General features: G+C 45.6%; 2 protein-coding genes across 2 annotated transcripts in view; one reads left to right on the top strand and one right to left on the bottom strand.

The window, feature by feature from the left end:
* Positions 1–25,575, bottom strand: part of CARD14 (caspase recruitment domain family member 14) — a 122,378-nt gene that overhangs the window by 77,687 nt on the left and 19,116 nt on the right. The window contains exons 3-4 of the mRNA XM_082271736.1: positions 20,792–21,117; positions 3,714–3,872 (exon numbers count right to left, since the gene is read on the bottom strand). Of these exons, the coding sequence (XP_082127862.1) occupies positions 3,714–3,872; positions 20,792–21,117 (485 nt within the window). The remainder of the gene's footprint in view (positions 1–3,713; positions 3,873–20,791; positions 21,118–25,575) is intronic.
* On the top strand, positions 15,630–17,541 carry LOC309566924 (E3 SUMO-protein ligase ZBED1-like; the record flags this gene model as incomplete). Its single annotated transcript, XM_082272257.1, has 2 exons — positions 15,630–16,726; positions 16,869–17,541. 2 exons carry the CDS (start codon positions 15,630–15,632, stop codon positions 17,539–17,541), a joined length of 1,770 nt encoding a protein of 589 aa, XP_082128383.1.

The raw sequence follows: 25,575 nt of genomic DNA, 5'->3' as shown, positions 1-25,575 counted from the left end.
TGAAGCAGAGCATGATCCCCTCCCTTCAGAGACTGGGCTGCAGGGCAGTATAACGACCCCAAACACACCTCCAAGATGACCACTGACTTGCTAGAAGCTGAGGGTAAAGGTATTGGACTGGCCAAGCATGTCTCCAGACCTAAACCCTATTAAGCATCTGTGGGGCATCCTCAAACTGAAGTTGGAGGAGCGCAAGGTCTCTAACATCCACCAGCTCTGTGATGTCGTCATGGAGGAGTGGAAGAGGACTCCAGTGACAACCTGTGAAGCTCTGGTGAACTCAATGCCCAAGAGGGTTAAGCCAGTGCTGGAAAATAATGGTGGCCACACAAAATATTGACACTTTGAGCTCAATTTGGACATTTAAACTTAGGGGTGTACTCACTTTTGTTGCCAGTGGCTTAGACATTAATGGGGACAGCAAATGTACACTGTTATACAAGCTGTACACTGAGGGGACAGCAAATGTACACTGTTATACAAGCTGTACACTCACTACTTTACATTGTAGCAAAGTGTCATTTCTTCAGTGTTGTCACATGAAAAGATAGAATAAAATATTTACAAAAATGTAAAGGGTGTACTCACTTTTGTGAGATACTGTATATACAGTATATATATATATATATATATATATATATATATATATATATATATATATATCTGGGAGATCTTTCCCATTTTCCCGCTGACACAGAAAATCAGGTTAGCCTTAAAAGCATCATAGGCCCCTGGGCAAAGTAATGCACCGGGGACCCTACCAGGGAGATGGCAACACAAAGTGTATGTGGCAGGGTGAGGGGGGGGTTAACTTTTACTGTCATGACCACAAATGCAGAAGGGGGGATAATGGGTTAAAATTTCACTACCATAACCACAAATGCGGGGGGGGGGGGCGGTCAGTGGCAATGAAAGTTAACCCCCATGCCCCACTTCTGCATTCATGTCCTTTCCTCAATCGCAGTCCTCTCCCCCATTGTGATCACTTACTGTGCATGATCACAGGCTCACAAGCTCCAGGACTTTGCTTGTACTGGGGCAGAGATAACTCTGCTTTTTTTTTTCTTAGAAAATAGGTGTAGGAACTCTGACAACGCTCCCGCCGCACCATTTACCATCAACATCACCAGTGCCCCTCCCACAGGAAGACAGCATGCCACATCAAATGGTAGGTGTGGCCAAACTGCACTAACTATGGGGGAGGATCTTAAATACCATGAGTGCATTATGCACAGGGTTCAGTGTTGAGAAGTGTGCTACATACAGAGTTCAGGGCTTGTGGAGTGTGCTATGCACAGAGTGTAAGTTTCAGGAGTGCACTACGCACAGAGTGCAGAATCCAGAAGTGCACTGTGTACAGAGTGCAGAGTTCAGGCGTGCGCTTCATACAGGGTGCTGATCTCATGCATGTGCTACATACAGGATGCAGCATCCATGCGTGTGCAATGTACAGGGTGCATAGTTCTTGTGCAGGCAATATACAGTGTGCAAAGTTTATGGGGGGGGGGCCTATGTACAGGGTGCAGAGTTAATGTGGGGGCTATGTACGGGGTGCAGAGTTCAGGCATGTGCTACATACAGGGTGCAGAGTTCAGGCTGTGCTACGTACAGGGTGCAGAGTTCAGGCTGTGCTACGTACAGGGTGCAGAGTTCAGGTGTGTGCTACATACAGGGTGCAGAGTTCAGGTGTGTGCTACGTACAGGGTGCAGAGTTCAGGCATGCACTATGTACAGGGTGCAGAGTTCAGGTGTGTGCTACATACAGGGTGCAGAGTTCAGGTGTGTGCTACGTACAGGGTGCAGAGTTCAGGCGTGCACTATGTACAGGGTGCAGAGTTCAGGCGTGCACTATGTACAGGGTGCAGAGTTCAGGCGTGCACTATGTACAGGGTGCAGAGTTCAGGCGTGTGCTACGTACAGGGTGCAGAGTTCAGGCGTGAACTATGTACAGGGTGCAGAGTTCAGGCATGCACTATGTACAGGGTGCAGAGTTCAGGCATGCACTATGTACAGGGTGCAGAGTTCAGGCGTGCACTATGTACAGGGTGCAGAGTTCAGGCGTGCACTATGTACAGGGTGCAGAGTTCAGGCGTGTGCTACGTACAGGGTGCAGAGTTCAGGCATGCACTATGTACAGGGGGCAGAGTTCAGGCGTGCACTATGTACAGGGTGCAGAGTTCAGGCGTGCACTATGTACAGGGTGCAGAGTTCAGGCGTGCACTATGTACAGGGTGCAGAGTTCAGGCGTGTGCTACGTACAGGGTGCAAAGTTCAGCCGTGTGCTATGTACAGTATGCAGAGTTCAGCCGTGTGCTATGTACAGGGTGCAAAGTTCAGGTGTGTGAAGGCAGGAGTCCCAATTTTTTTGGTAATATAGTGTATATGAAAGATAAAGGGCTATTTGAGCTCGTTCAGAAGGAAAGAAACATCTAAAGAAAGTGGACTGTCGCCTCCAGGAATTTTGAATAAAATGATGGGCTCCCTGGATGGAATGGTACTTTATTTATCTATTTTATCATCTATGATACTTCTTTAAATTCCTTTTATTATCATACTTTTAAGTTGTCTGAAATGACTGCACTACATCCACATATCTGAAAGGTTAAACATAGGAACTTGGAAGTGATACATTTTAACCCTTTATTACATGGGCAACATTGAGGTCAGTGAATGCAGTGGTCTTAATGCAGCAGATGAAAGACACACCATGCTTACTTCCCTTCAACATTGGAAGATGTCCAGCAGTGCCATCAGCAGAGAACTGGCAGAAACCAGTGGGACCCAGGTACTTCCATCTACTGTCTGGGTAGAAATGGTCTTGGAATTCCTTCAAAAACTGCAAGGGTACCTAGAAGAATTGATGCTGTTTTGAAGGCAAAGGGTGGTCACCCAAATATTGATTTGGAATTCTCTTTTGCTCACTTACTTTCCATTTTGTTAATTGATAAAAATAAACTTTAACACTTTTTCTGAAAGCATTTTTTTTACACCTGCATTTTTCTTTTACATCATTTTTTTACACCTGCCTAAAACTTTTGCACAGCAGTGTGTATCTACTGTTTAGAAATTAATCATGTAAATGTGGTGTTCTGTAATACAAGATACAGTATTTAAACATAGCATTTACTGTACATATGCAAACACAAAACAATTCTGGTTATGTCCCTACACTTTGCATAGTAAAGTTTGTAATTTTTACTTATATTTGTTGAAAAAACTTCCCACCATGGAAAGTTGGGTTCACACTTTTCCGATGGCGCTCATTGAATTAAGGGAGCCTCTTAAAATAAATGGTTTGGCAATGCACCAAAAGAAAAAAAAAAAAATGTAAATGCGCTTTTTTGGCAACGTTGCTCACCAAAACATAGGGTAGTGCATTACTTTGTTGTGTAGTGCATTGCAATACATGTGCTTTGGAGCTGCATTGCCCTAGTGTATTGGGGTGCCATTTAAAATCAGGGGAACTGCAATATGCTAACACACATAATATGTGCAGTGGAAAAAAAGTGTGCAAATACTAGCTAAAGTGTGCTATTTATGAATTGGTTCATTTGGGCTGAACAATCTTTGGCCTGTGGGGATTCAACACAATGGCGTGCATCACTGCCAAATCATCTGAGTATCCTTCTTAGAGCTGGGAGTATCTTGCACAATTCAATTAAATACAATTCAAGATATTAGAAAGGTGCAAGGACCATCATTCCATCTCTTACCGATTGGGTTTCTCCTGCCAGATCCAGCCTCTCTTTCAGCTTCCTGTTCTCCTTTTTAAGGTCTACAATCTCTTCTTCACAAGGGCCATGATTTCTCCAGCTCTGAGCCACTTGTAGCTCCATTCTAACTCTTTGAAGGTCCTCTTTAACAGCATATAACTGTAACAAACACAGAGAAAATTAACACAGCAATCTGAGAGATATGAGCACAACATTCGGAGTATTACTAAACCCAGGACCCTGCATTCACTTTATCCCCCCCCCCCCCTAACAGTCCACAGAACATGAACATGCAATTATTTTAGTACCGTATATACTCGAGTATAAGCCAAGTTTTTCAGCACATTTTTTTCCCGGCCGCTCCGACGTGTTTAAGATTTAAAAATGGCGCCGCCCGGCGTATACATGTCACCGCGCATGCGCCACCACCGCTCGGGACAGGCCGTAAATAGCCGAACGTAAACCAGCTGTCCCGAGCGGCGGCGGCGCATGCGCAATGACGTGTCGGGGCCCGGGCGGCGCCATTTTTAAAATGAAGGCGCCTCTGGAACAGGTAAGTGAGACATCTGCACTAGTATGCCCGCAACCTCTTGTACCATGCTTGCCACCCTGAATTCTCCTGTACATGCCAGCCACACTGCATTCTCCTGTACCATGCCAGCCACCCTGCATTCTCCTGTACCATGCCAGACACACTGCATTCTCCTGTACCATGCTAGTCACACTGAATTCTCCTGTACCATGCCAGACACACTGCATTCTCCTGTACCATGCTAGTCACACTGAATTCTCCTGTACCATGCCAGACACACTGCCTTCTCCTGTACCATGCCAGTCACCCTGAATTCTCCTGTACCATGCCAGCCACACTGCCTTCTCCTGTACCATGCCAGTCACCCTGAATTATCCTGTACCATGCCAGACACACTGCATTCTCCTGTACCATGCCTGCAACCCTGCATTCTCCTGTACCATGCCAGACACACTGCATTCTCCTGTACCATGCTAGTCACACTGAATTCTCCTGTACCATGCCAGACACACTGCATTCTCCTGTACCATGCTAGTCAAACTGAATTCTCCTGTACCATGCCAGACACACTGCATTCTCCTGTACCATGCCAGTCACCCTGAATTCTCCTGTACCATGCCAGCCACACTGCATTCTCCTGTACCATGCTAGTCACCCTGAATTATTCTGTACCATGCCAGACACACTGCATTCTCCTGTACCATGCCTGCCACCCTGCATTCTCCTGTACCATGCCAAACACACTGCATTCTCCTGTACCATGCCAGCCACACTGCATTCTCCTGTACCATGCTAGTCACCCTGAAATATCCTGTACAATGCCAGACACACTGCATTCTCCTGTACCATGCCAGTCACCCTGAATTCTCCTGTACCATGCCAGCCACACTGCATTCTCCTGTACCATGCTAGTCACCCTGAATTATCCTGTACCATGCCAGACACACTGCATTCTCCTGTACCATGCCTGCCACCCTGCATTCTCCTGTACCATGCCAGACACACTGCATTCTCCTGTACCATGCCAGACACACTGCATTCTCCTGTACCATGCTAGTCACACTGAATTATCCTGTACCATGCCAGACACACTGCATTCTCCTGTACCATGCCAGTCACCCTGAATTCTCCTGTACCATGCCAGCCACACTGCATTCTCCTGTACCATGCTAGTCAAACTGAATTCTCCTGTACCATGCCAGACACACTGCATTCTCCTGTACCATGCCAGTCACCCTGAATTCTCCTGTACCATGCCAGCCACACTGCATTCTCCTGTACCATGCTAGTCACCCTGAATTATTCTGTACCATGCCAGACACACTGCATTCTCCTGTACCATGCCTGCCACCCTGCATTCTCCTGTACCATGCCAGACACACTGCATTCTCCTGTACCATGCCAGACACACTGCATTCTCCTGTACCATGCTAGTCACCCTGAATTATCCTGTACCATGCCAGACACACTGCATTCTCCTGTACCATGCCTGCCACCCTGCATTCTCCTGTACCATGCCAGACACACTGCATTCTCCTGTACCATGCCAGACACACTGCATTCTCCTGTACCATGCTAGTCACCCTGAATTATTCTGTACCATGCCAGACACACTGCATTCTCCTGTACCATGCCTGCCACCCTGCATTCTCCTGTACCATGCCTGCCACCCTGCATTCTCCTGTACCATGCCAGACACACTGCATTCTCCTGTACCATGCCAGACACACTGCATTCTCCTGTACCATGCCAGTCACACTGAATTCTCCTGTACCATGCTTGCTTTCTCAGCAGCAGTATATAGCAGTCTTGTGACTTCTATCAGTATCCGGCCGAGCACTGGTTAAAGCCTTTAGGAGAATTTTTTTTTCTCCTGACTGCTGAACCCCTGACTCTCTGTCTGGACAGTGCTAATTGACCCTGCGCCGATCACATGCACCCTCCCAGGAAACAAAAAAAAATAACTCTCTAGCAATACACACCAAACTGAACATGTGCAGAGTGCCCCCAAGGCTCTGTACTATCAGGAGATGGATTGGGGACTGTGGAAGAAGGGGAGGTTTAGAGAAGACAGGATCAAACAGCCTTTTTACACAGTGCGCAAGATTAACCCCTTAGGTTCCAAAGTGAGTATAACATGATTTACAGCATATACAGACTGTTTTTACTGTTGTAGGTTTAGTAATACATTCAGGCAAAACATATCTTTTTTTCATGATTCATAATTATCTGTGTTCATTTTGGAAATAGACTATCACTTCAGGAATAATATATACCATATCACACATTTCTGACTCCTCAAATTGCCACCCTTAGAAAACATTGATGGTACAACATTACAGATCATTCAAAGATTTTGGTGCTCAACTCAGGGTCAGATGTCCATCCTGGAGTCTATAGGGACAAAACCTTGGCACCCAAAGTGTCATTCTTTTGCTAGGATCACCTTTATTACATATAATGGTTCTAACCTGACTGTCAGAGAAATTGTATGCATAGTCATGCACAAAGACGTGCACGAAGATGTGCACTTGCTAATAGGAATTGTCAAGTGACAAGTAGAGGTTCTGCGACTTAGGCGCATGCGCATAAGAATTATCAAGTGACAACTAGAGGTTCCGTGACTTGCGCGCATGCGCAAAAGAATTATCGAGTGACAACTAGACATTCCTGACTTCGTAACGTATCTGCGCACATGCGCATGCGCATTAGTGTGAGCGTGCGTGAATACTTGGTGCCCTCTTGCCTATTTAAACTAGCTCCATAGACCAGAAGATTGCTGAGCAGTGGCGGCTGGTGCTCAAAAATTTTGGGGGGGGGGGGCGCAAAAAGAAAAATGTAATAGATATTGCTTCACGGTAAAACATGCGGTAAAAAAATTGCATGACTTTGAGGTCATTGTACAGGCATTGCACAGGCATGGCACAGATGATGGTATAGGCATGGCACAGGTGATGGTATAGGCATGGCACAGGTCAATGTACAGGCATGGCACAGGTAATGTACAGGCATGGCACAGGTCAATGTACAGGCATGGCACAGGTCAATGTACAGGCATGGCACAGGTAATGTACAGGCATGGCACAGATCAATGTACAGGCATGGCACAGGTAATGTACAGGCATGGCACAGGTCAATGTACAGGCATGCAGCTTCACAATAACCACACAGTGTGCCGCCACCCCCCTATCCCCCCCCCCTCCCAAGCCATGTTCCCTCATCCTGTCCAGAGTTCCACAGGGCTTCTGTGCCCACTTCTATGCTCACAGGACAGAGTGCGGCCCGGGCCCACCCCTGAATTCGACCTCCAGGAAAGCACGGTTGTAGTTTATGCAGGTAGAGGCCTAAGCCCGCATGTATTACAGGCATGGAGGAACATTTGAAATTTTTTGTCTAATATCGCCACTTCAAAGTTCTTCACTTACTGTTTGCTGGGCTGCTGCTGGTCCCTGACTGTCTGTCACACACTGCTGGGAGCCTGGGACTGTGCCTGCGCCTCTGCGGCCTGCTGCGGAGTACTCTCCCTCCCTGGCTGCGCGGCTGCGCCTGTGGCCTGCCTGAAGTCAACTCAAGGACTCGTCTGACCTGGTGGGACTCTGGGAGACTGGTCTCGTCTCAGTCAGTGCCAGACCCAGTGGTGGGGTGAGCAAGGATTCAGGAATCAGGACGTCTCCTACCGTCCCACGGTAGGTCGCGGGATGTCCGATCCGAATCCGATCCGTCCGACTGAGTCAGCTCCTCCACGGTCACGCTGCTCTCGTCTCGATCGCCGCTCCTCTCTCTCTGCGCTGGGCCGCGGGCTGGAACGGAAGGTGATCGTGACGCCGGGGTGATGCACCGCCCCCACACGTCACGTCACCAGGTCCGATGTCCTCCTGTGATTGGTCCAGGCTGGACTCTGGGCCAATCAAAGCCCGGACATTGTTAAAGTGGGGTGTGCCGGGGCGCATTGCTCTGCGCCCCGATGACCCCCAGAAGAGCGCCAATCTTCGCATCTGTCAGGCAAAGGTGGGGTCAAACCCCCCCCCCCCCATACCCAGCACTAAGTCCGGCACCCCTATTGGGCGAAAAATTTACTTTTTTTATTTTTTTTTTACTTAATCTTTTTTTTTCTGCTTGTGTTTGGGGGGGGGGGGGGGGGTGGCGCCCCTGCGCCCCCTATGGGTGGGCCGCCACTGTTGCTGAGTGGTCATCAGCTTCTACTGCCTGTGACCTGATCCTGTGCTTGTCCTGTTTATATCCAGCCTGTTTGACTCTGCTTGTTCCTGATACCTTATTGCTGATCTGGCTTGTGATCCAACTCTACCTTTTGCCTACTGTTCCGGTGCCTTCTCCGCTCGCCTGATATCGACCCTGGCTTAGCCCTGACTCTTCTCTGGATCCGATCCTGTACCTCTACTACTTGGTCGTAACCGACTTCTGCCTGCCTGACCACCCACGATCCTGCATCCACCTGCTCACCAGCTTAGTTTCTGTTTGCAGTCCTGCACCTGCTGCTGTGTACCTGCACCTGCCTGTTCACCAGTCTTCCTGCCAGTCTGCACCCGTTGGCGTGTACTCGCATCTGCCAGTCCACAAACCTGCTTGGCATCTGCTGCAAGTACCTTCTTTCCAGGATCTCCAACCAGGCACCCGTGCCCTTCTATATCCTGTCACCACCTTCAGGAGAAACAGGGCAGGAGGTGTAGGGAAAGCCCTCCTATCAGCTCAGCCTCAATAAAGGTACGTGACACTTGCTAGTTTGGATTCCAGCAACCTCACATCTGAGAACCAGGAGGAGAGAGCCTTTCCTCTTGCTTGGATTGGCACTTCAAGCTTTTTTCAGGTCAAAATTTGTAAATTAAGAGATGACAGTATTTCTACTAATTGGAAAACAAGTGCCCAATACAATCAGGGTCTGCCTCCTTATCTCTACCAGCTACAGGCAAAGACCTACTGTGTGAATGGAAAATACAGCCCTGTGGCGCTTCTCATTGTTAAAGCAGAATTAAATCTTTAATAAAAAATGACTGAGAGGTAGCATTTTATGACAGAGGAGACCCTACTAATCATAAACCCCTCTCCATCAGCCTTTATGTGCACCTCAGTGTACATTTATGGCATTGTTCTGTGACATTAATGTACACAGACAGGACTCCCTTGTGCATGCACAGGAGTGATGTCATTGTAGCCCAAGCAACCAAGCAGCTGAAGAGTCGGAACCCAGAACGATGGAGTTTGCTTGCCAGGTAAGTCTGCCATAATGTGCTAATATGCTGTGCATACAAGAATGCTATGGTTTAATTCTGCTTTAAAACCCAAATTAACTTTCAGTTCAAATCAGCTAAATACTTTTCAGGTGCAACATTACCAAGGGTGTGCAAAAGTCTTATCCTAAGGCCCCTTTCACACATAGGTCCGTTTGTCCGTTTTTCATCCATCCGTTGACGGATGAAAAACGGACATCAATGCATCTCTATGTAAAAACGGATGACAAGGGATGATCATCCGTTAACATCCATTTTCATCCACTTCCGTCAATGTCCATTTTTGGAACGGATGAATGCCCTATTTTTCATCCGTCAAAAAAACGGATCGGTCGAAAAACGGATGTAAACAGACAAATGGTCCGTTTTTCATCAGTTTTTGCATTGGTAGTGGATGTAAAAAAACGGATGAAAAATGGATGAAAAATGGATAAAAAAGGACGATAAACAGACGAAAAACGGATGAAAAACGGATGAAACACTATACAATCTTCTTTAGATATTTTCCTTTAGATTTACCAAAACCATAGAATATGAGGTCAAACTCAAACACTTTCAATTTATAAGTAATCAGGCAGTCCCTTATACTCAGTGGCGGCCGGTGTATTGAGGGCAAAGGGGCGCCGCCCCCCCATCCATTCGTCCGGCCCCCTAATCTGCATGCAGGGCGCCGGACGCATGGAGCTTAATGGGATTTTTTTTTTTTAAATCACCTGATTAGAGCCAGAGGCTCTAATAGGGTGATGCAAAGGGTGGAGCCGGGGCGCAGAGCAGTGCGCCCGAGCCCACCCATTGTGTGATAATAGCGAATGAAAATTCACTATTGTCACACCGATCCTCCCCCTGGCCAATCAGGAAGCGCGTCCGATACGCGCTTCCTGATTGGCCACAAGGCAAACCCCATGCTATTGGCCGAGGAGGAGGCGGGGGCAGGAGGACTGGAGGAGACGCGCCGCCGGGGAACACAGTGAGGAGAAGCCGCAGCCGGGACTGAAGAGAAGCCGCCGCCGCTCCAAGGCTCCAGGTAAGTGCACTGGTCTCGGGGGGGGCCCACACTGCATTGAAGGGGGCACACACGCACGCTGGTCTCTGCATTGATGGGGGCATGGCAAGCTGGTCACTGTATTGAAGGGGGCACGGCAAGCTGGTCACTGCATTGAAGGTGGCACGGCAAGCTAGTCACTGCATTGATGGGGGCACGGCAAGCTGGTCACTGCATTGAAGGGGGCACGGCAAGCTGGTCACTCCATTTAATGGGGGCACGGCAAGCTGGTCACTGCATTGATGGGGGCATGGCAAGCTGGTCACTGCATTGAAGGGGGCACGGAAAGCTGGTCACTGCATTGAAGGGGGCACGGCAAGCTGGTCACTGCATTGAAGGGGGCACGGCAAGCTGGTCACTGCATTGAAGGGGGCATGGCAAGCTGGTCACTGCATTGATGGGGGCACGGCACGCTGGTCACTGCATTGATGGGGGCACGGCACGCTGGTCACTGCATTGATGGGGGGCACGGCAAGCTGGTCACTGCATTGAATGGGGGCATGCTGTGGTAACTCTGCATTGAATGGGGGCACGCTGTAGTAACTCTGCATTGAATGGGGGCATGCTGTAGTAACTCTGCATTGATGGGGGCACACTATACTTTGATTACTGAAGGCGGGGGCAGGAGGACTGGAGGAGACGCGCCGCCGGGGAACACAGTGAGGAGAAGCCGCAGCCGGGACTGAAGAGAAGCCGCCGCCGCTCCAAGGCTCCAGGTAAGTGCACTGGTCTCGGGGGGGGGGGGGCCCACACTGCATTGAAGGGGGCACACACGCACGCTGGTCTCTGCATTGATGGGGGCATGGCAAGCTGGTCACTGTATTGAAGGGGGCACGGCAAGCTGGTCACTGCATTGAAGGTGGCACGGCAAGCTAGTCACTGCATTGATGGGGGCACGGCAAGCTGGTCACTGCATTGAAGGGGGCACGGCAAGCTGGTCACTCCATTTAATGGGGGCACGGCAAGCTGGTCACTGCATTGATGGGGGCATGGCAAGCTGGTCACTGCATTGAAGGGGGCACGGCACGCTGGTCACTGCATTGAATGGGGGCATGCTGTGGTAACTCTGCATTGAATGGGGGCACGCTGTAGTAACTCTGCATTGAATGGGGGCATGCTGTAGTAACTCTGCATTGATGGGGGCACACTATACTTTGATTACTGAAGGCCCCTTTCACACTTTTGTGACCTCAAAGTCATGCAATTTTTTTGCCACGTTTTTTGCGGCAAAGCAATGCCTATTCAATTTTTTCTGTTTGCGCCCCCCCCCCCCAAAAAAATTTTAAGCACCAGCCGCCACTGCTTATACTACATAGTTGAAGGTAAATCTAAAGGAAATCGAACAACAAAAGTTGTATTGTGTGCATCGAGCTTTAGACGCTGACAGCTCCGGTAACTAAACGTGGCCACTCACATGTTGTCACTCATGGAGTTATTGCCTGCAAATGATCAATCCTGGAGGCAAAGAGGTAATCACTGCATTTGAAAGTGTGAATGGGGCCTAATGGATTTCCCCCTCATAGGAAGCCAAACTCTGCAACTTTTTGGATGTTACAAAATGGCAAACATCTAACTGGATACTATGCACAGCATCATTAATTGTCCTTTTTAAAAATAGCAACAATAATTTATTGGGTGGAGTCTGATAAAAATTTATAAGGGAATACAAACCCGTTTGGTATGTTAATAGAATGCTTATTTATGCAGATCTTTATATAACACTTAATTATGCCTATACATTTTACAGATTTTAAAGAATCTGTTTATGAAACATTTTTTGGCATGAATTCCTGTATCACCAGCATCTAGTGGCCAAAATGCAGTGTATGTTCTCACTGACGTGTTTCAGAAAGCTATACTGCATTTTGACCACTAGATGGAGTTGGCAATACAGGCATTATTCCCTTAGATCAGCTACTCGTGACACATTAGTGTGACAGTCAGTGGGAAGAATGCTCCTTACTCTGCCTCTGGCATTTGTGCAACAAAAGTCTTATAATTAGAGTTATTATTAAATTCTTATAATTAGAGTTATTATTAAATTCTTATAATTAGAGTTATTATTAAAGTATTATAATTAGGTGTATGTGCAACCATTTTTTTTTTGTGTATAGATCGGAGAAGAATTTGATCTTGTCGGGTTTTTACTGCTATTCAGGAGATTTCCCCTAATTGGCAAATGTTTTATTAAACAGGAAATGGAGAAAAATCTGCTAGAAGGACATATACAAAAATAAAAAGCTGACAGAGGTTCTATCTTTTACTCTGCTAAAAAAATATTTTTGTCTGTTTGGCTGTGGTTTCTGTCAGTGGAATAGTAGCTCAGACCATAGGAATTCAGTCCGGACACATTTTTATTATTCATTTTTTGGTGTTATTGATGCGTTCTGGTGCATTTTCCCCCCTCTTTTTTTTCCACCTTAAATAAGGACATGTGAGGCTCCAGTGCATTTTTTATGTGTTTTACCGCGCCCCAGTACAGTTCAGTGCACAAAAAAATGCAGCATGTTCTACTTTTTTCTGGAATGCACTGGAGTGAACTAGGGATCGACTGATTATCGGCCAATATGCACTTTCCCCAATATATCGGAATCGGCCCCTGAGGTTACCGATATTGCCGATATTTCAGGAAAGTGCTATACCGGAGTGATGCCTGCAGCTAGAGGCATCACCCTGGTACCGGCGTCCATAGCCGATGGTCAGCTGTTTTGTAATGACAACCGATGTGGCTGAGAAGCCGCTCAGCTGTCATTACAAGGAGCGGGAGGGGACGTCCCCCCCCCCTCCCACCGCCTTCCATGGCTCGCCCGGGTCTCCCGACCCACCGGGAGACCAGGCATCCTACCTGCACAGCCGCCAAAGAGAAGACTCAATCAAAGCTGCATTCGGCTCTGATCGGGTCTCCATGTAAAAAACCCAGAAGTGATGTCATGACATGACTTCCGGGTACTTGGCGGCAAATTCAAAAAAATGTGAGCATTCAAAACAGCCAAACTTGGCGTTTTGAATGCTTTTAAGTGCAGAGGAGGGGTTTGGGGTCTATTAGACCCCCCAGATCCCTCCACCAGAGTACCTTATTAATAAAAAAAAATTTTTAACCACTTACCGCATAGTAACGTACCGATACGTCGGTACACTTTGCGGGGTTATACCGGGATGATGCCTCTAGTTAGAGGCATCATCCCGGTACCGTGGTTTGAAGCCGACGGTCAGCTTTCCGTCGGTAACGACCGATGTGGCTCGGGAGCCGCTCGATCGTTACCCGGGGGGGCGGGAGGGGACGTCCCCCCCTCCCGCCGCCTTCCGTGGCTTTGCCCGGGGGTCCCGTCCCACCGAGAGCCCCGAGCACCCAGCCGGCACGTCCGCCGGCTGGATGGAGTCCCGATGAATGCCGGAAACGGCATCGATCGGGTCTCCGATGACGTAACCCGGAAGCGGCGTCCATGACATCACTTCCGGGTTACTGTGCTGCAAAAGGCGGCAGTTTTGAAAAACGGCTGTATGCAAAAATGCCGTTTTTTAGACCCTCGATCCCTCCATAAAGAGTACCTGTCACTGCATATTGGTGTCACAAGGGATGTTTACATTGCTTGTGACAGCAATAAAAGTGATCAGATTTTTTTTTTTTTAAAAACTGTAATAAAGTTTAAAAAAAATAAAAAATAAATAGGAAAAAAAATTAAAAATTAGGCGCCCCCGTCACCGTTAGCTCGCGCACAAAAAAAAACGTATGCGCAAGTCGAGCTGCGAATGAAATCGCTGTTCAAACCCCACATGTGAGGTATCGCCGCGATCGCCAGAGCGTGGGCAATAATTTTAAAAAAAGAGCTACACTCTAACTCTAAACTGGTAACCGTTAAATAAATTTAAAGCATCGCAGATTGAGATCTCTTTTGACCGTAGTTTGTCGCCATCCCACGGGGGGGGGGGGGGCGCAATTTTAAACCGTAACATGTTGGGTATTTATTTACTCGGCGTGACATCATCTTTCACAATATATATAAAAAATGGGCTAACTTTACTGTTTAGTATTTTTTAAATGCAGTGAAATGTGATTTTTCAATTTTTTTCCAAAAAAAATGGCGTTTTAAAGACCGCTGCGCAAATACCGCGTGACAAAAAATTTTGCAATGACCGACATTTTATTCTCCGGAGTCTTTGCTAAAAATATATATATATATATTAGTGCTGTCAAAATTAGCGCGTTAATAACGCATTAACTCAGATTCATTTTAACGGCGATAATTTTTTTAACGCGCGATTAATGCAGCGCGCATCACCTGTTTGACCCGTGGCCTACGACGTCCAGACGAAGCTACGCAAGTTAGCCTGGCGGCACACCCCCTCATCGCTCCAAGCAAGCATCGGACGCCAGGAACCACGAGGAAGAGCGGAGACTGATGACAGCACGAGAGCAACAGCGGTAAAGGACAGCGGAAGCAGACGCACTGACCTACAGATCGGCAGAAAGGTACATAAAGCATTCACCACACAGGGGTGAAGAAATGGCTTTTAGCCATCGGAGCACTGTTTCCACTTATATGCGGTACTGAACCGACGTTTATATAATAACGACAATACAGCCATATTCTGCTGTCCCAACCAAGGAAATCTTGAGCGGTAGTTCTTACAGCCCTGCTTTCAATACTTAGATAAAACCACCCCTAAACGATTTCCTCGGAGCAACTCAATAAGAACAACTGCCCATACACAGTCACCAATTAAAATCGACGACCGATTGCCCAAAAGGAGCCCCTTCAAGAACATTTACGGCTATTAAAGCATGTTGTGATTAATATATGTATATCACTTGAAGTAAATATATGCCGGCCGGTTATCTGTCACTTTATGTTATGTCTGTCTTGTTTCCTATTAATGCACTGATTGTATTCACTAACAACCTTATCTTGCACGGGTGTTACTAAACCCCAATATATTTAATTTATCAATAAACTGTCTATGTTACACACTAATAGCCTCAAACATTACTGCTGACTAAATTGACCCTCTTTCTTCTGTGGTCTATACAGAAAGAAACACTTCATGAAGTTCATATATATTGACCCGTGGCCTAGCCCGTAGTTGGAGAGATAGAGATGCAGCAGCAAACAGAAATGGAAAAAGAAAGGGGTCTTCTGAACGGAAAATTTATATACAAAACGAGGTCTGATGGTTCTGTCGACAAGACAAAAGTTATCTGCAGTTATTGTCGATGTGAATTAAGTTATCACCGCAGCACGTCGAGTTTAAAATATCACTTGATGGCGAAGCATACAACTGACACGGAGAGCCCCCCTCCCCCTCGTCAAAGGCAGACCACAATGGATCAAAGTTTGCAGCGGAGATCGATGGATAAGTCCACAACTAATAGACTCACCTCAACTATAGCTAAATGGGTGGCTACAGCATGTAGACCAGTTAATGTGGTCGAGGACGAGGGTCTACTTGAAATTATTCGCATCGCATCTAACGATTCTACATACGAACTACCTTCAAGAGCCACCATTACAACCAAGATTCACAACTTATATGAAGAGGAGAAAGCTAAAGTTCAGGAGGCATTGAGACAGACAAACACGGTTGCGCTCACCGGAGATTATTGGACTTCCCTCAGTAACCATAGCTACCTAGGCGTCACAGCACATTATTTTGACACGCACTGGAAACTTCAGTCTCACGCTTTGACCGTTATGAAGACAGAAGATAGACACTATGCTGACGTTTGCGCTGAGCACTTTCTTCAAGTAGCCAGACAGTGGAACATTGAACTCAAAATTAAAATAGTGACCACTGATAGTGCACGCAACATGATTGCAGCGGCCAGGCAGCTCCCGTTCGAGCATATGCCTTGCATTGCACACAGCCTCCACCGAGCCATCACAGTTTCTCTCCAAAACAGCCCGTTTGATGGCGCCTTGGCAAAATGCAGGAAGTTAGTGGGTCATTTCAAGCATAGCCCTGCTAACGCAGCCGAGCTTGAACAGCAGCAAGTCAAACATCTTCAAAAGAAAGAGTCACTCGTACAGGAGGTGTCTACTAGGTGGAACAGCACCCTAGAAATGATAAAGCGTGTTGAGAGAAATCAAGAACCATTGAGAGATGCACTGGCCCTACATGCAGGCAACATCAACATGCCAACTGCAGCTGAATTTGATAAACTGAAGAGGTTGGAGACTGTGCTGGAACACTGCAGGTAATTTATTGATACTCTCATTATTATTATATTTGTGTGTGTGTGTGTGTGTGTGTGCGCGTCCGTGTGTTAAGAGTGAGAGATTGAAAGTGAGTGAGAGATTCATTATGTCTAACTAAAGTGCTTTTCTCTATTATTCCAGGTATGTGAGTGAACTTTTAGGAGGAGAGAAATTTGTTTCTTGCTCAGTTGTGCTGCCCGCGTTGTGTCATCTATCACGTGTGATGGAGGTCTCAGAAGATGACCCAGCCTACATGATTAAGTTTAAGGAAACTTTCACAACTGACATGGACAAACGGAAGGAAAAAACCAACACCACATGGCTGAGGGTTGCATCAGCACTGGACCCTAGGTTTAAGGACCTCAAATGTCTGAGCAGGGCTGACAGAGCTGAGGTGTGGAGTTCAGTCTGTGCCTTGCTCAAGAGGGAGGGGCTTGCACAGCCAGATAAACCAGTGACACTGACAACTGAACCACCTAAGAAGATAACATGTCTCATGTCTGTGCCAGAATCTTCATCTGATGATGATGAAGAGGACTGTATTGAGAAATGTGTGGAGCGCTACAAGGCAGAGCCCTCTATTGGCATAGAGGACTGTCCCCTGCAGTGGTGGTCCAATCATGAAGGGGCACACAGTGAGATGGCCTACCTTGCACGCATATACTTATCAACACCTGCCACATCCGTACCTTGTGAAAGATTGTTTTCACTCTCAGGACATGTTGTTCAGAAAAAGCGAGCTGCCCTGTCATCTGAAAATGTAAACAGGCTCGTCTGTTTGAGCAACTGGCTCAGTGCAAAGAAAGAGAAATAATCTGTGAGGAACCTGTGGGTTTTTTATATTCTTTTTCCCACCTGTTTGATAGACATGAACACGTTCTTTGTAAAACATGTCAATGTTCTTTTATGCTCTGTTTAGGGTGATTTCAGTAATAATAAATGTACATTTAGGTTAGCATGTTTACAAGAAGTGAGCTGCCCTATCGTGCAAAAATGTAAATAGGTTTGTGTAAGTAAATTGAGTAAAGAAAGAGAAGTAATGGGAACCGTTTATTTCTATGTTGTTGTTTTTTCATGTGTATAATAGACATGAACAAGTTCTTTGATAAACATATGACTTTTGATACTATGGTCCCTTTGATAGATGTCCAGTCTTCATCCTATGTTAAGTATGGTTTCACTAATAATAAACATGCATTTGCATAAAGCGTCTATTTGTCCACTCCCATGTTGATTAATGTATTCAAAACTTGAAAAGTATTAATTTAAGGTACATTTAGAACTGATACAAATGTGCGATTAATCGCGAGTTAACTCATGACAATCATGCGATTAATCGCGATTAAATATTTTAATCGATTGACAGCCCTAATATATATATAATGTTTGGGGGTTCTAAGTAGTTTTCTAGGAAAAAATACTGGTTTTAACTTGTAAACAAAAAGTGTCCGAAATAGGGCTGGGGCTTAAGTGGTTAAATGTCCAAAAATATTGACCAATATCGGCCGATACCAGTATCCAATGACCAAAATATCTGTATTGGTATCGGCACTAAAAAAACGATATTGGTCGATCACTAGTGTGAACTATGCCATTGAAAACCATATAACCTACCTTCCAAACATTTTTAATGCGGAAAAAATATGCACTGGACTGCATGTGGCGTGAACTGGCCCTAAAGCTGGATACACACAATACAACTTTTGTTGATAGATTTCCTTTAGATTTACTTTCAACTGTGTAGTACAAGGGCCTGCCTGATTGCATACAAATTGAAAGTGTTTAGGTTTGACCTCAGATTATATGGTTTTGGTAAATCTAAAGGAAAAAATCTAAAGAAGATTGGATAGTGTCTATCCAGTTTAACAGAGCACCAAGTAGCACTCAAAATCTATTAGGGATTTTAATTCTTTCCCATTCTATCCAAAAAATGAAAACTTGCTTTGGCTAAACATACACATAAAGTCTAAAGAGACATCTGTAGAATGTATAGGCATGTATAAGCGTGATGAAAACATCTGTATAAATAAACATTCTATTAACATACAATAGGCTCTTCTTACTCATCACCTTTTATCAGACTCTGCCCAGTAATTGACTGTTAAACATGATGGTTGCAATGGCTGACCTCTAATTCTAAAAATGCTAGTTGCTGCGAAGCTTATCCTTCTTGCTTCACCCCTTTGAGTCTCTGACCCTGAACCAGTATGCACATAATAACTTCTGACTTTTGTTCGACTTTTTTGGTCTGCATACTCTTTCTGGGTCATGACTGACAGCTTGTGTCAGAACAGCCAGGCAACCGGCATTTTCAATAAGAGGTCATTATTGGCAGCCCTGGAATCTTTCAGACTTTAAACCCGATCATGACCAGAGGTCACAGAAACCTAGATTCCTGGACAAAATTGACAGAAGAGAAACTCTTAGGGGGCTATTTTCAATAAATTTACCAAAGTTTCAAGCATTTGCACAGCCGTCACGAATAATCCCTGTATAGTGTGTAATAAGCTTCTTTCCTAGGATTGTCAGCTCCATCTAGTGGCCATAGTGCAATATTTTCCAGATTAAGGTATTTCAGGAAATGACAGCATTATGGCCACTAGATGGAGATGAAGACCATAGAACAAAAAAATAATAGGCAAATTATGGGGATTATTTGTGATGGCTGTGCAAATGCTTGAGACATTTGCACATAATTTTTAATTATAAAAAGATCCCTAAGAAAAAAAAAAAGATCTCTATGACTAATATGCTTGCAGATTATTTTTACATCTTTTTTTTCAGGACATAAAGGGCTTTTGCTTGGTAAAATTTTTTAAAAAAATGTACTGCACGTGTTTTTTTATTAAAAAACTGACTAATGGGCAAAAAGATAAAATAAATGCATTTTATTTATTTATTTATTTTTTATATACATAAGGAGTCCAACTATGGTATATTGGACTGGCAAGGCAAAATGAAGACCCCCCACCCCTCCCTATTCAGATCTTCACAAGGCCTACAATAAGTGATAGTCTGACGGCGATAGCTAAACCCTACCTTTTTATACCTGCAATCACAGCACCCATCAGAGCTTTTGTGGCTCAGATTTCATGTAGCTCTGGTTTCAGTTGACAAAAGCTACTAAACAAAAAGCAATATGGTCACTAGACGGAGATGACGACCAAAGGAAATTAACATATTACATATTCGCTATTGTCACACGGATTCTCCTCCTGGCCAATCAGAAAGCGGGTCCTGAGACCCGTTTCCCGATTGGCCGAAAGGAGAAGCCATCCTATTGGTGAAGGAGGAGGAGGGAGGAGACACAGGGGAAGCCCGACCAATGAAGAGGGACATGGAGGAGACTGCCGCCGCCGCCTCCCCATGTCAGTCCAGGGGCAGCACAGGGTGAGTGAGCCGGTGACCGGCAACCGGGGAGGGTATGGTATGCGGTGCGGGCTGGAGCTGGTGAGGTCCATGGTCAGGTCCGTCTGCCGCCCCCGACCCATGGAGCACCAGACTGAGAGAGTCTAGCTACATCTAGTAGCAGGTTCCCTCTGAATATTCTCATACAGACCTGGACTGTCTGACCCTGTCTTGTGTCTGATCCATACTACTGTCCATGCTCTTCCCTGGCTCCAGCTCTCCTACCAGCGTGCCCAGTCCTGTGGTCCTGTGTTCCAGTTGCACACCAGCCAGCAAGAGACTTACCAGGCACTCATACCACCTTGTACTCTGGCATTCCCTGTTACCTTACCAGGGACTCCAGAGCCTAAGTAGAAAAGCCAATCCCCTGCCAGCAAACCGTGGAGAAGCAGTGAACTATTTGCAAAGGTCTGACATGCCCCTGCCGAGTCAGAGGCAGAGGGGAGGGGAAGACAGAAGCTCCTCCTTAACTACTAAGCTACCTAAACATCCACATGGCAAAGTGAAAATGGTCTACTCCTTTAATAAATCAATTGTTATTTTTTGCCTTTTTTATCTATAGCACATAGGGATCCACAGAGTATTACATACAACAATAAACCGTCAAATACATAATTGTAAGAATATACTATTATTATTATTATATTGGTTCTAACCTGTTCTTGCAGCTCGCTGTTCCTACTTTGTACTGTGTCCTTTTCCTGCAGGGCATGAGAATATCTCATAGAGAGTTCATACTGTTCATCTTTTAGTTTGCTCAGCATCTGACTCTGGGCATCCAACTCTCTATGAAGTCTTTGGTTTTCATACTCCATGATGCGAACGCACTCTCCTTCCTCTTCAAGCTGCTGCTGCTTTTCACGCATTTTGCGCAAGTGGTGCCCCAATGATTTTTTCACCTGTTTCTCCTGCATCAATTCTTCCTGCAAAAGGCTCAAGGAGTTCATCAGAAATACGCTCAGGGAACGACTGTCTATAAGTTCTGCATAAGAAAAAAAGTAGATGTAATAAAATATTGTACTAAATAAAATGTATCCAGTGCACAGATTCTAGTTTCTTACCATACATTACATTGGACATGCTGTATTGATGGAGAAAACATGTGATGTGTCTGAGTGTGGAGATGAGAAGTAACATGAGACTGATGTGATATAGATCTTTGATTTCTTTTCAATTTTTTTATCATAAAAAAAAATTGCAGAGAAATAGAAACTGCTGCTCCACAAAATTGGACTTTTAAACCACTTCTGGACCAGAAGGTTTTACCCCTTTGACCACTTAAGCCCCGGAGGATTTGGCTGCTCAAAGACCAGGGCCTATTTTGCGATTCGGCACTGCGTGAATTTAACTGACAATTGCGCAGTCGTGCGACGCTGTACCCAAATGAAATTGATGTCCTTTTTTTCCCACAAACAGAGCTTTCCTTTGGTGGTACTTGATCACCTGTGCGATTTTTACTTTTTGCGCTATAAACAAAAAAATCGTCAATTTTGAAAAAATAACAATATTTTCACATTTTTTAATATGAAATTCCCCCCAAAAAATGTAAAAATCAAAATTTTTTAACATTTTAGGCCAATGTGTTTTTTGCTACATATTTTTGGTAAAAAAAAATCGCAATAAGTGTATTTTGATTAGTTTGCGCAAAAGTTATTGCGTTTACTAACTAAGGGAAAGATTTATGTCATTTTTATTGTCTTTTTTTAAACTAGTAATGGCGGCGATCTGCGATTTTTTTTGCGGTACTGTGACATTGCGGCGGACAGATCGGACCCTTGATTGACATTTTTGACACTTTTGGGGGCACCAGTGACATTACTGCAGTAATCAGTGCTATACATATGCACTGTTACTGTAATAATGACACTGGCAGGGAAGGGGTTAACTTTATAGGTAAACAGTGGGTTAAATGTATCCCTAGGGGCGTGATTCTAACTGTGGGGGGGGGCGTGGCTTGTGATGTAACCACAGAGACATATGATCCTACATAGCAGGACCGTATGATCTCTGTTCTTACACAGGGGAGAATGACAGGTGGCTTTGTTTACATCAGCCGCCTGCCTTTCTCCCTCTCCAGCGGGAGATCGCGAGTGGCTGGCGGACATCGGAGCCGCCGGTCATTCGCGCGGGATGCCTGTGAACGAGTGGGGGTGGGAGTGTGCCTCCGGCAGCAGGCGCTCACCCCCCACAGGCGGCTGAGCGAGTGACGTACCCATAGGTCACTTTGCCCAGCAGCGGCTGCCTGCTGCAGTATATCTGCAGTGGGCGGTCGTTAAGTGGTTAATGACCAGGTCATTTTATGCAATACGGCACTGCGTTACTTTAACTGGTGGTATTTGATCACCTGTGAGGTTTGTACTTTTTGCACTATTTACAAAAAAAAAAAAAGTGACAATTCTGAAAAAAAAAAAAACAGTATTTTTTACTTTCTGCTATAAAACACAGCCCAAAAAATTACCATATTATATTTTCATATAAAAGGCCAATATGTATTCTGCTACATATTTTTGGTAAAAAAAAATCCCAATAAGTGTATTTTGATTGGGTTGCGCAAAAGTTATTGCGTCTACAATCTAGGGGAAAGATTTATGTCATTTTTATTTATTTATTTTTTTTGCTAGTAATGATCAGCGATTTTTAGCGGGACTGCGATATTGGGGCAGACAGATTTGACCCCTGATATTTTTGACACTTTTGAGAGGACCAGTGACATTACTACAGTAATCAGTGTTAAAAATTTGCACACTTGCAGTGAAGGGGTTAACACCAGGGGCGATCAAAGGGTTAAGTGTTTCCCTAGGGCAGTGATGGCGAACCTTGGCACCCCAGATGTTTTGGAACTACATTTCCCCTGATACTCATGCACTCTGCAGTGTAGTTGAGCATTATGGGAAAACATCTGGGGTGCCAAGGTTCACCATCACTGGCCTAGGGGATGCTTTCTAACTGTGTGGGGGATGGACTCACTAGATCAGGGATCCTCAAACTACGGCCCTCCAGCTGTTGCAGAACTACACATCCCATGAGGCATTGTAAAACTCTGACATTCACAGACATGACTAGGCATGATGGGAATTGTAGTTCCTGAACAACTGGAGGGCCATAGTTTGAAGACCTCTGCACTAGATGAACACAGATATCTGTGTTCCTGAATAGCAGGAACACAAGATCCCTGTCTTCATTTGTGACAGAGCGGCGGTCTGCCTTGTTTACATAGAAAAAATCCCTGACCTATATCAGTGAATCAGCGCTCACTGTTCCAACAAGATAAGAAAAGGCCACGCTGTCGGTGGAGTCAAAACATGGCGAATGGTAGGAGCAAACTAAAAAAGAAGACATTAAAAGAACATATTAACCACTTGCCGACCGCCGCCCGACTATATACGGCGGCGGTCAGGCCCTCCCAGGCAAAGTGACGTACCGGTACGTCACTAGCCTGGGAGCCAATAGGGGGCGAGCGCGCGCCGCCGGAGGCGTGCTCCCGCCCTCGCTCGTACCCTAAGAAGCCCCGCGCATGTGACCAGCGGACCCGATGTCCGCCGGTCACTCGCGATCGTCGGGTGGAGAGGGAGAAAGGCAGGCGGCTGATGTAAATAAAGCCGCCTGTCATTCTCCCCTGTGTAAAAGCACTGATCTCTGTTGTTACACCACTAGCCACAGCCAATCACAGTTAGAAACACGCCCCTAGGGACACACTTAACCCCTCCCCTCCCTCTCCAATAAAGTTAACCTCTTCCCTCCCAGTGTCATTTTTACAGTAACAGTGCATATTTATAGCACTGATTACTGCAGTAATGTCACTGGTAACCCCAAAAGTGTCAAAAATGTCAGTCAAGGGTCCGATCTGTCCGCCGCAATGTCGCAGTACCGCAAAAAAATTGCAGATCTCCGCCATTACTCGTTAAAAAAAAAAAACAATAAAAATGACAAAAATCTTTCCCTTAGTTAGTAAACGCAATAACTTTTGCGCAAACCAATCAAAATATGTTTTTTGCGATTTTTTTTTACCAAACATATGTAGCAGAAAACAAATTGGCCTAAAATGTTAAAAAATTTTGATTTTTACATTTTTTGGGGGGGAAATTTCATATAAAAAAATGTGAAAAATATTGTTATTTTTTCAAAATTGTCGCTATTTTTTTGTTTATAGCGCATGATCAAAAAATCGCACAGGTGATCAAATACCACCAAAAGAAAGCTCTGTTTGTGGGAAAAAAGGACGTCAAATTCGTTTGGGTACAGCGTCGCACGACAGTGCAATTGTCAGTTAAATTCATGCAGTGCCGAATCGCAAAATAGGCCCTGGTCAGGAAGGGGGTAAAATCTTCCGGGGCTTAAGTGGTTAAAAAGAGAAGGCATAATATGTAAAACCTCATCCATGGATCTACAATCTTCACTGTGTGTTGTCCACGACAGCAACAAGTCCTTCTAGTAGGAAAGTCACAAAGTCCAAAAAGGCTGGGGTGATGTTTAGGACCGGCAGCTCCTCAAGAGGTAGGGAGTCCCTCCAAGCATACAGTGAAACAAGACAACAAGGGCGCCAAGTCACGAGGATGAGTAAACAACAATAACAACTTTATTGTAGCAACTTACCACACAGGCTGATTCTGGATCACCTAAATGTCAGTTGCTACAATAAATTTGTTATTGTTGTTTACTCATCCTCGTGACTTGGTGCCCTTGTTGTCTTTTTTCACTGCCTTGTTTACATAGGTAGACCACCATTCTGTCTCAATGGGGAGTGATCGCGGGTGGCTGGCAAACATGGTGTCCACCTGACCCGCTGATTGGCTCCTCCACTGACTATTACATGAAACGATGTACAGGTACGTCATTTTGTGTAATAGAGCCGACCTGCCGCAGTATATGTGCGGCGGCTGGTCACCAAGTGGTTGAAGGTTGTGGCAGAGTGGTTGTGGCAGAGTAGTGCCCAGACAGGGTGTAAAAAGAGTTGTTGACCCAGAATCCAGAATCCAGGCAATATGAGGAGTTCCAGGGGGATTTTGTCCCCCTGAAACTGGCTTTTCAGTTTCCAGTGATCTTGGTGGGATGAAATCCCTAGCCCTGGGACTGGGTTTTGTTGGCAACCGACACGCTGACTGTACAGGTAAATGCTTGGTTTTTAGAAGAATCTGGACTAGGGCTCTGGGCAAACACAGGAGGGCTGTGCCCAGGAGTATAGATTGAAGCCAGAGGAGCAAGGAGCTGCCAAGTCTATGGATCAAGATTTTGGGAGAGGTACCGAGTGGTAATGTGTCACGGTCTGTAGGACCAGACCAAAGGCCAGGAGGCTTAACATTGTTTGTTCTTTGGAGAGAAGATAGATACTGAAAAGCCCTGCAAGGGAAACTGATCATTTTGGCTTTTTAAAAGTTTCTTTTAATAAAAATGGGCACTTAACCACTGAAGCCCTGGAAGATTTTACCCCCTTCCTGACCAG

Source organism: Pelophylax lessonae, assembly GCF_965119305.1.
Source record: "Pelophylax lessonae genome assembly, chromosome: 11".
Taxonomy (NCBI): Eukaryota; Metazoa; Chordata; class Amphibia; order Anura; family Ranidae; genus Pelophylax; species Pelophylax lessonae.
Note: the sequence above shows the minus strand (reverse complement) of the source record. Positions and strands in the feature narration are given on the sequence as shown.